The following is an 11,288-nucleotide window of genomic DNA, read 5'->3' on the forward strand; positions in this document are numbered from 1 at the left end:
TTAATAAGAAGATGCTCTCCTGACAGGTTAGTTGTGCTGACTGAATGAATAACGTGTCTATTTTCAGAAATGCTCCGACGTAGAACCCCAGCCCCTCCCCCATTCCCACCATGCTACTAGGCTGATTCCACCTCACCGTGATAAGCCCTGAAGGCTTCGTGCCTCGGGCTATAAAACTCTTATTCCCCTGAAAATTATAAAAGAAGTCATCGAAAGACTCAGCTTCGCCCAGGTATATAAAGTGGCAAGGCCAGCTGGCAATACACCCGGTAAAGCACACACATGTCAGCATGTGTGAGGACAAGGCTTCAAGCTTCATGAGAGAATGGTGAAGCAGTGCTGCATGTGTCTCTCTGTCTCACCTGGGGAATCTCTCTCCATTTTCTCTCTGTCTCTACTTGAAATGAAAAAAAGAAAAACATGGCTGTAAGGAATGGTAGATTAGTTGTGTAGGCACGGAGCCCCGGTGATAACCCTGGTGACAACAAACAAACAAGCAAACAGGCTGGTTAGTATAGTAGCTTTGTTTCTTTAAACAGGATTTATTCTGATAGAACTCTTAATGTAGGGCAGGAGAGATAGCATAATGTTCATACAAAGAGTCTCTCATGCCAGTAGCTCTAAAGTCCCAGGTTCAATCCCCTGTGCCACCATAAATCAGAGCTGAGCAGTGCTGTGGTAAAACAAGCAAGCCACTCTTAATTTTTTTCAAATTTATTTATTTATTTTCCCTTTTGTTGCCCTTGTTTTTTATTATTGTTGTTGTTATTGATGTTGTCATTGCTGGATAGGACAGAGAGATATGGAGAGAGGAGGGGAAGACAGAGGGGGGGAAAGAAAGATAGACACCTGTAGACCTGCTTCACCACCTGTGAAGTGACTCCCCTGCAGGTGGGGAGCCGGGAGCTCGAATCGGGATCCGTATGCCGGTCCTTGTGCTTCCTGCCATGTGCGCTTAACCCGCTGTGCTACCGCCCAACTCCAGCCACTCTTAATTTATACAAACTATAGTAGTAGCAGAATTCATCTTGGCTCTAGAGAGATCGAAGCAGACTCTCCTGCTTAGTCTGCTTCACTCCTTCTCTACTCCCATCAGCCATGTGGGCCTCAGGGGACATTCATATTCCTCAGAGCACAGGTCCCTGTCCTCTCTAATGTCCCTGATGGCTGTAATGCTCTATGGTTCTTTCACTTCCAGGTGGTTATGGTGAGACTGAGTTTTAACCACTCCTCAGGAACCAGACAGTCAATACCAGCCTTTCACTACTAAGCCACTACTAAGCCGGTGGAGAGCTGAAGAATTCAGTGGGTTTCTAAAATCTCTTGGGTTTCTTTTTCACATCCTATCTGAGGCTTCACCACTCCAGGCTAACTTTTTCAGCTAGGAAGAGACAGAGAAAGAGATAGAACAAGAGAGGGAAAGATGTCACGACAATGAAGCTTCCTTCAATGTACTGGGAGTTGGGTTTGAACCTAGGTTGTCTACATGACAAATTTTAAGTGCACTTTCCAAGTAAGCTATATTGTAAGCCCATCTCTTGGGTGCTTACTTAGCTTTCTGACCCTATAGGTGTGAGCAGTCATGGTGATTCTGAGACTATCATAAAAGATTATTGACTAGAAGAAAAGAATAGGATGAAGTCTTAATTTCTCTTGGGTAGTAGCTGGTGCTGCAAAGATAGGCAAAGTAGTACCCTTGCCCTTGAGGGTGAAATACGGTCCTGTAGTAGTCAAATAAGAAGCAACAAGAACGGAGAGAAAGAGCCCAAAACTGCATTAGCATGGCATGCCTGTGATTTTTTTCTGAGAGCAATAGACTCATAACGCTCTATAAACCAAACACCATAACTGTCCCAGACACTAGTGAAAGGCCAAGGGCACAGAGCAAAACAGACCATATTTTCAAAACCAAATGACCAGTATTGAAAATTCAAGCAAGAATGCTTGAAAAATGTGACCTATAAGCTGTTCTGGACATAGGCAGAACTTCAGGCAGGAGGAATGAGGACCAGATCTCTCCTGTCAGAGCTGGGGGATGAATTCAAATGGAATTTATGGATACAGTGGTGTGTACTTTCAGAAGGTTTTGCTAAAGATATGTACGGAGGGTCAGCAGGAACATTGGAAAGTTCACAGTCTAGGTTGCCTTTATATAATGGGACAATTTGGGGCCCTGTGGTGGCACACCTGGTTGAGCACACATATTACAATGTGCAAGGTGCCAGGTTCGAGCCCCTGGGCTCTACCTGCAGGGGGAAATCTTTGTGAGTGATGAAGCAGTGCTGCCAGTGTTTCTTTGTCACCCCTTCCCTCTCAATTTCTGGCTATCTCAATCCAATAAATAAATAAAGATAATTAAAATATTAAGAAAAATAAAGTGGGGTAATTCCGTTTGCATGACAGGGAAGGGGATGTGAAATTGTGTTGGATTTGGCAGAGGTGTGAGAAACCTGTTGTGTAGGCTGCCTGAGAGCCTTTGGCAGCAATCAAGGGTCTTGGGTAGCAGGAATTTCTGGGAAGATAAACAGCTTTACCCTACCTTCCTCCTAGGGAGAATCTCCTTCTATGGAAACCTTGAGGAGGCTCATCCAAGAAGAACTTGGCAAACAGCTGGAAGGTATGTATCTGGCTTGATCAAAGCCCTACAGCTGAGACCTGGATGCCTATAAGAACACTGCAAGCAGTCTTGTATCCATCCTTCAGTACTTTTGCAACCTGGCATGCAAAAGTCAGGCTACAAACGGTCCACATGTTGGAACCAGGACTGAAGAGCCTCTTTCAGACTCTGCTAAGTCCTTCTGATAAGACATGTCTCTCTTTAGTAGTCTGTCAGCCTCTGCTTTATGTCTTTCATAGGGAGATATTGCTCTTTTTGTGATTTTTATTCATCACTTAATAATAATTAACAGGATTGTAAGGTAACAGAAGTCCAATTCCATATAGTTCCCACCACCAGAGTTCCTTGTCCCATCCCTTTCTTGTAAATTTTCCTATTGTTTACCCCAGTATGGGAGTATAGACCAGCATTCTTTCTGGAGTGCAGAAGATGGAAGGTCTGAATTCTGTAGTTGCTTCTATGCTGGATGCAGGCATTGCCAGTTTGACATATACTCCAGCCTGTGTCTAGCTTTCCTTAGTTGGGTAGGGCTCTGGGTAGTTGAGACTTCAAGATCACATTGGTGAGGTGCATCTGCCCAAGCAAGTCAGGATGGTGGCATAATAACATCTGCAACTTGGTGGCTGAAAGGTGGTAAGATATAAAGCAGAACAAATTGTTTCATAAATAGGAACCAAAAGGTAGGAATAGAACAGATGAAATTAGAAGTCTTCATGTGGGAAGAAGCTAAGAAGTCTATTTTGAGTATGTTCCTAGCTGTGACCATGGACTATGAGCTCAGACTGATAGGGACTCAGAAATTATACAGGTTCCTGTGCTAAATATGAATAGGCATAGGCCCTAGGTCAGATCAATGGGGTTAACAGTTAATGGCTTTAGTGATTTTTGCTAAAGCCCAATAGTTACCTTGTAGGTAAACTAAAAGTATTTTCTGGGAAGATAGTGTCAAAGTTGAGAACTGGACTAAGGCAAAGAGTAGCTACCAAATATGAGGAAAAGATATGAATACCATTAACTGTTAACCCAATTGATGTGACCTAGGGCCCATGCCTATTCATATTTAGCACAGGAGCCTGTGTAACCTGAATCCCTATCAGTCTGATGGAAGTGAGTAGAGTCACTCTTAACAGAACCAGCTCTGCTACAATCCATTATTTATTCTGTTTTTTTGGAAGCTACAAGGATTATTGGCAATCCTGTGTTGTATCTCAGAATTCATAGTCCAGGGTAGGAAATGGCTAAGTAAATAGACAAGATGATTTCAGTACAATAAGAAAATTTCTGTATATCAATCGAGCACAAATGGAACTAAAAGAAGATAAACAAAAGTACGTAAAATAATTCAAAAAGAGAGAGGGATAAAGAAGGGAAGTCTTCCTGGAGGAGAAACCATATGTGCTAAAAGAAAGAATGAGACACCAGACCTTTAAAATATCCTTAAAAGCCCAGAAAGTAGCAGAGATATGTAGTGTGTTCAGGAATTGGAACCCTTTAAGTCCTCATGTGTTAGATTCATTGCACAGTCCCTTGGTCATAATTATATGGACCAAGAACCTGGCAGATGTGCAGGGAGGGAGAAAGATAGGGAGGCAAATAGTAATGGAACAGTGTATAGAATTTCCCATGTGTCAGGTGAGTTCTGAATTTTCACAGACTGTCTTCAAAAGCCTTACCCACATTAACTTGTAGAAGTTTCCCAACATCGTGCCACCATTACACACACACACAAAAAGGAACAAAATAAGTTCAATCAGGTTGACTCATGATGAAAATCCTCACAGTCCGCAGTGGCTGGAAAGGGATCCCATCCTTGTTTCTAGCGTGAGTCATATTGTCCCCGTTGAGTTGGTCCCTGGACCTGGCTCAACAGAGGTGTATACAGGGCTGCCCATTGGGCTGTTGAGGTGGGTTCACGTTGTATTATCTCGTCAGTTCTGAGTTTTGCTCTGAATAACCATCCTGCCTTTTGTCAGTTACCTTCCTTCATGACATACTATTCTGTTTTTCATTTGTTCGTTTTGACTTGATAGCAAAACTTGCCTACCTCCTGGCCCAGATGCCCCCAGCACACATAAAGGCTTCGCAAGGCAGACCCGGGCCTCCAGGGCCCCCTGGAAAAGATGGCCACCCAGGCCGGTCAGGGCCCATTGGAGAACCAGGAAGACCTGGGCAGGGGGGGATGGAAGGACCTTCTGGACCAATAGGTCCCAAAGGTGAGTGAAAACCTAAGAGATAAGCTCTACCAAATTCCACACAGGCTTTGGACAAGCTTGGGGGAAAAGCTACACACTCCAGATGAGCATACATAATTCATAGCCTTCTCATCTCCTGAAGCTTGGCAACACCCTGAAGTTTGACATCATATAATTTGTTCATATGTATAAGAGGTTTTCATACTGGAGATTCTTGCAAAATTATGCTTCTGCCACAAGGACTGAAGTAGTTCCCGCCTGCTTCCTTGTTCTAGCTCCATTTTTGCTGCCTAAGTTTCAAGGAGTAAAACCAAATGCCCTCTTTTTCCTCTTCTGACTTTAGAAGTAGATGAGAGGTAAAACATTCAATCTCACTGAAGATGGGCACTAAGGCCCAGCTTTATAACTGAAGAAGTTGCTGTAAGCTATAGCTTAAAAAAAAAGTGGTCAGTCCTTCCTGAGAGTGACACCTCCCATGTGAGTGCACAGGGACCCCTAGATCAAAAGTCCCCTTCCATACAGGGAAACAGAAGTGAAAACCAGGAAAGAAGTCAGACTCACCAGTTTGACTTCTCTTTCTTTCTTTTTTAAAAAGAATTTATTTATTTATTCATGAGAATGATAGGAGGAGAGAGAGAAAGAGCCAGACATCACTCTGGTACATGTGCTGCTGGGGATTGAACTTGGAATCTCATGGTTGAGAATCCAGTGCTTTATCCACTGTGCCACCTCCCAGACCACACTTCTCTTTCTTTTCTTTCCATCTTCCTTCCTTCCTTCCTTCCTTCCTTCCTTCCTTCCTTCCTTCCTTCCTTCCTTCCTTCCTTCCTTCCTTCCTTCCTTCTTCCCGTCTTTCCTTCCTTCCTTCCTTCCTTCCTTTCTTTTTTGTCTCCAGGATTATTGCTGAATCCTGGTGAAAATCCATTGCTCTTGGCAATCATTTTTTTTTTTTTCATTTTATTGGATAGGACAGAGAGAAATTGAGAGAGGAGGGGGAAATAGAGAGGGAGAAAGATAAACATTTGCAGACCTGCTTCATCATATTGGGTGGGAAAGGAAACACTGATAATGATTTCAAATGCCCCTTGATGACTTGGGATCAGAGAAGTGGATACTGTAACATTTTCATCTTTTACTTCTACTTTCCTTCCAAGTTATTTAATTATTCATTTTTAGTGAAATATTTATCCTACTGAAAAGATTTTTTTTTTAGGATGCTGGGTAGTGGGTCGCCAGGTTAAGTGCACATGGTACCAAGTACAAGAATCCTGATTCCATCCCCCAGCTCCCCACCTGCAAGAAGGACACCTCACAAGTGGTGAAAGCAGATCTGTAGGTGTCTCTCTTTCTCTCTGTCTATCTTCCCTTCCCCTCTCAATTTCTCTCTGTCCTATCCAATATATATATATATAACTAAATTTTTTTTCTAGAAGGCCACAGTAGCAGTGGATTCCTAGTGCAGGCACTGAGCCCCCAGAGATAACCCTGGAAGCAAAAAAGAAAAAGAATTAAATGTGTGGACTTTATTGGATAGAGAATGGGAAAGCTATCAGGGGAGGGGATGGGATATGGAGACCAGGTGATGGGAATTATGTGGAGTTGTACCCCTCCTATCCTATGGTTTTGTTAATGTCTCCTTTCATAAATAAATAAATAAATAGAAAAGAAAAAAAAAAGAATTAAATGTGTGTCCTGCACTGGTGAAATAATGTGTTGCCATGTGACAAGCCATGTTCAAACCTAGCCTCTTTCACACTGAAGGAGGCTCAGCGCTGTGTGTCCTGACCCCTTCCCCCTCCCCCTTTCCTCCTCTTCCTTCTGTTTCTTACTCTAAAATAAAATAAAATGTGTCCAAACCTTAATTATGTTGGCTTCCTAAAAATTTTCATGAATTAACTGTCAATAAGATAGAATAAAGCATAGCAAAGAAATCAGACTGACAGAATACTAACATAATTACTATAACAGTAAGTAAGTGGGGGCTGAGGGTAGATAGCATAATGGTTATGCAATCAGACTCTCATGCCTGAGGCTCCAAAGTCCCAGGTTCACTCCCCCTGCACCACCATCAGCCAGAGCTGAGCAGTGATCTTCTTAGAAAAGAAAAGGAAATGGGAGTCGGGCTGTAGCGCAGCGGGTTAAGCGCAGGTGGCGCAAAGCACAAGGACCGGCATAAGGATCCCGGTTTGAACCCCGGCTCCCCACCTGCAGGGGAGTCGCTTCACAGGCGGTGAAGCAGGTCTGCAGGTGTCTGTCTTTCTCTCCCCCTCTCTGTCTTCCCCTCCTCTCTCTGTTTCTCTCTGTCCTATCCAACAACGACGACAACAACAATAATAACTACAACAATAAAACAACAAGGGCAACAAAAGGGAATAAATAAAATAAAATATTATTTAAAAAAAAGAAAAGAAAAGGAAAGGATAGAAAAGAAAAGAATAGTAAACTGTCATTATTGATTTTAAAAGAAAACATATCATGGCAAAAAAAATAATAAATGCTAGAATAAGAGGTTGTTTTGGCAAACCTCTACTACATTTACTCAGATGTAATCTCAAATACCCTCTCCAGGGGATGAATTCTCTCTCTTTTGACTATCTGTTGTGATTTCTTTTTTGTAATTTCATTTTTTACTAATGATTTAATATTGGTTTACAAAACTGCAAGATAACGAGAACGATTCTACATCTTTACTACCACCAGAGGTCTGTGTCCCCTTTCCCTCCGTTAGAAACTTCAGTGGTTCTCTCCAGGCCAGATATATATGGGTTGACTATTATTTCTATAATTATCTGTCTAACTATATTTTTAACTACCTATCTATTTTTCCCATTTTTTTCTATGGCCCTGACTTTTCTTCCTTTCTAAGTCAAACCTATACCTGTTGCCACTTGCCAATGTCCCTCCTTTTTTCTTCTTCCCTCTTGGGGTCTTGATGGAATTGGAGTCATCTCTGGTCATCTTCCCCTACATGTTTCCCCCTCTGGGAGTATGAACTAAAATTCTTTATGGGGTGTAGAAGGTGGAAGGTCTGGCTTCTTGAATTCTCTGTTGGACATGGGCTTTGGCAGGTAGATCCACACCCCAGCCTGTTTCTCTCTCTCCCTAGTGGGGTAGGGCTCTGGAGAGATGAGTGAGGTTTCAGTACACATTGGTGAGGCCATTCACTCAGGAGGTGATTTTCTTGTTTTTAAGGTAGCACCAAGAAATGAGCTGAGGGGGCATCTTCCTGTTGAGCCCCTGCGGTTGTTGAATTTCTTTAAATTCAGTATACTTAGAGGAAGAAAGCAAAGAGGAGGTGCATCCACATACAACTCTGGAATCCACTGAATTCCTTTTGGTGCTGCTGCTGCTGCCCTCATAGGATACTAAGACCACATCCAGGGAAAGGCACATACCTTACACTGGGCTGTCTCCTAGTTCACAGTGTGGTTTCATATCCCTATGGTAGTGCTTATCCCATTCTCGATTATAGCAGAATGTTCTCTGTCATCATGCTTTGGAGATTTCAAGCTTCTTGAGAGTATCTCCCTGTGTCATTTGCATGTGCGAATGTGTCACCCAATTACCCTCTGATAAAGGTAAATCTCTGAAAACACAGAGAATTGTACGCATATTTGAAAGTATGTGGACACCTCTGTCTGTGTGAGAGTGTGTGGCTAGATATATTTGTCTGTGTTTATGAGTGTTTGGACATCTTTGCTAATATGTGTGTACATGTGCCCATATGTGAATATCTCTGCAGGCCTGAGTAAATGTTTGTGCATGAATCTGGGTATTTGAGTTTATATTTAGAAGATGGTTCCTTTATTTCGGTGTTCACATATGCATTTCTCTAAGTATGTGCTTCGGTGTTAAGTGTAAATCTGTGTGAATGAGTGTATAGTGAAGAAATGGGGTTCCGCAGATAGAGTGTGTATGAAGCAAGATGGTTTCCATTGGAGAATCATAGCAGCCCAGTGTTGACCCTGGGCCTCCAGTATGGTGGCACCATCAACAATCTTCCTTTTTCTCACCAGGTGATCGAGGAGCCAAAGGGGACCCAGGCGTGCCTGGAGTTGGCCTCCGAGGCGAGATGGGCCCTCCTGGAATCCCAGGTAGGACTTATGTCATGAGTTCTAGGTGGGGTGACCATCCCCATCAAGCAAGAGACAGAGACCTGTACTCACCATAGTTGGGGAAGATGGTTAGTTTCCGCTGATAGGAAGAGAGAGAGGGAGCCCTGTTTTGCTTTTATGAACTCTCTGAAACCCTAGCCTCTTGACTTACTAAGATTACAATACATCTCAAAGTAGGCCATGAATTAAAAAATCTGAAGAAGACTGCTGTGAGCTTAAATAAGGCTGGGTGTGCTGAGAGCTGTCTCTCTGTTTGGCTGTACATAGAACACATTGATTTTGTACATTTACAGAGAAGTTATGACATATTTTGCTATGTTTTTCTATGCAAAAATGCACCATGACTTTTCCAACAAACCAATATATCTGGGGGAAATTTACATGAAATAGGTTTATTTTCTTTCAGCCAGCATTTTTCTTTTTCTAAAAATTGTTATCTTTATTTACTTATTTGATAGGGACAGTTAGAAATTGAGAGGGAAGGGGTTAATAGGGAGAGAGACAGAGACACCTGCAACAATGCTTCACCACTTGCAAAGCTTTCCCCCTGCAGGTGGGAACCAGGGGCTCAAACCAGGTCCTTGCACATTGTAACACGTGCACTCAACCAGGTGCGCCACCACCTGGCCCCCTGGAATGTTTTCTCTGAAACTGATTCAGGTGCTCAGTTTACTCTTAAAGGGAATAGTGAAGCAGCTCTTGGTATTCCCAGAAGGATTTTGAAGCACTGTTTCCCTTGTTCCTTTTGGCCAGGTCAACCCGGGGAACCTGGTTATGCTAAAGATGGACTTCCTGGGGCTCCTGGGCCTCAAGGGGAGACAGGACCAGCTGGACATCCTGGACCTCCAGGCCCACCTGGTCCCCCTGGTCAGTGTGACCCCTCTCAGTGTGCTTATTTCGCCAGCCTTGCTGCCCGCCCAGGTAATGTGAAAGGCCCTTAGAAGACTCCAGGAAGTCAGGAGACTGCAGTGGATGTCCGAAACTTGAACTCAGAGCTTGACGAGAAGCCAGAGGTCTTGAAACATTTCTGGCATGTGTCTTTTACTCTCTTCTTTATTTTTTCGAGAGACCTCGACTTTGTTGAAGCCAACAGATGCTGCCGGTCGGTCAGAGTATTATTAATATAATTATTATTGTTAACTATTATTATTGTTATATCATTTCATGATGCTTTGCAAGATTTCCCCCCCCTCTCTGCTATGTTGGAAAAACTGGTTATGTGTGGCACTGTATGTTCTCATGGCATGTGACAGCCCTCACGGAAGTGTGTAGCCATGTTGAGGGATACTCTTGGTGCTATGAAACCCTGCCCAGGCACTTAGCAAATTTACTTCCTTCCTCACAAGGAAACTTAAGGAAAAAAGACAATGAGCTGCGATTCTCAGTTCTGTGTAGAGGTTATCCGTGGAGAAATTATCTACACGTTTCCACTTCCTGGGAGAAAAGAGAAATGGAGCAGGGCTGGAAAGAACTTTCAAGCATATAGACTATATTCACTTCCTGTTAGAAAGTGCACACAGAGCCTGACATCAGTCCTCAGGGAGTGAACATGGCCACCTCACTGTTGGAAGTTTGCAGAAGGGAAATAAAGCCCACATGAGTTGGCAAGAGTTTTAGAGAGTCCTGTATCTGGGCCAAAGCTGGAGTGGGGGTGTTGGCTTGGAGAAAGCAGCCCCTAAGTGTTAATTAGTGCCTCACTTTTGGTTTCACTTTCATTGTAAAGGAAAGGCTCCTGGCTTTGCCTAACCCTGAGAAATGTGCAGAGAGATTGGCCAGCACGGAACTCAGGTCTCCAGGGTCTCATCTCTGAAATGGCATTGTGTGTACATGCATTTGTGGAAGCTGGTACAAACAGGTGCTCAATAAATGTGAGTTTTCTTCTGTTTGGTGTGACAAGTCCTTATCTCTAGTGCCCACCTGCCTGTGAACCCCTCAGAACCTGACATTTTAGGGAGTCAGGCGGTAGCGCAGCGGGTTAAGCGCAGGTGGCAGAAGTGCAAGGACCAGCATAAGGATCCGGTTGGAGCCCCCGGCTCCCCCCACCTGCGGGGGGTGGGGGGGTCGCTTCACAGGTGGTGAAGCAGGTCTGCAGGTGTCTGCCTTTCTCTCCCCTTCTGTCTTCCCCTCCTCCATCCATTTCTCACTGTCCTATCCAACAACAACAATAATTACAAAAAGGGCAACAAAAGGGAATAAATAAAATAAATATTAAAAAAAAGAATCTGACATTTTTTTCCTCAGGGGACTCAGTGCAGAATCACGGTCTTAAGTGCTGACTGCACAGCGGGTGAGAGATGTAGACATGTAGCTGAGTTCCTGGGCCACTTGTCCTCTCCTTCACCAGAGTGATGTCATATTTTACAT

The 11,288-nt window shown here is 43.5% G+C and overlaps 1 protein-coding gene across 1 annotated transcript in view; it reads left to right on the top strand.

Annotated features, from left to right (window-relative positions):
• COL22A1 (collagen type XXII alpha 1 chain) overlaps nucleotides 1–10,805 on the top strand; it is a 270,579-nt gene extending 259,774 nt beyond the window's left edge. Inside the window, exons 58-61 of the mRNA XM_060202364.1 lie at nucleotides 2,551–2,617; nucleotides 4,648–4,830; nucleotides 8,826–8,903; nucleotides 9,678–10,805. Coding sequence (XP_060058347.1) covers nucleotides 2,551–2,617; nucleotides 4,648–4,830; nucleotides 8,826–8,903; nucleotides 9,678–9,865 — 516 coding nt within the window. The 3' untranslated portion in view covers nucleotides 9,866–10,805. The remainder of the gene's footprint in view (nucleotides 1–2,550; nucleotides 2,618–4,647; nucleotides 4,831–8,825; nucleotides 8,904–9,677) is intronic.
• The last annotated feature ends 483 nt before the right edge of the window (nucleotides 10,806–11,288 follow it).

This window comes from Erinaceus europaeus, chromosome 1 (assembly GCF_950295315.1).
Source record: "Erinaceus europaeus chromosome 1, mEriEur2.1, whole genome shotgun sequence".
Taxonomy (NCBI): Eukaryota; Metazoa; Chordata; class Mammalia; order Eulipotyphla; family Erinaceidae; genus Erinaceus; species Erinaceus europaeus.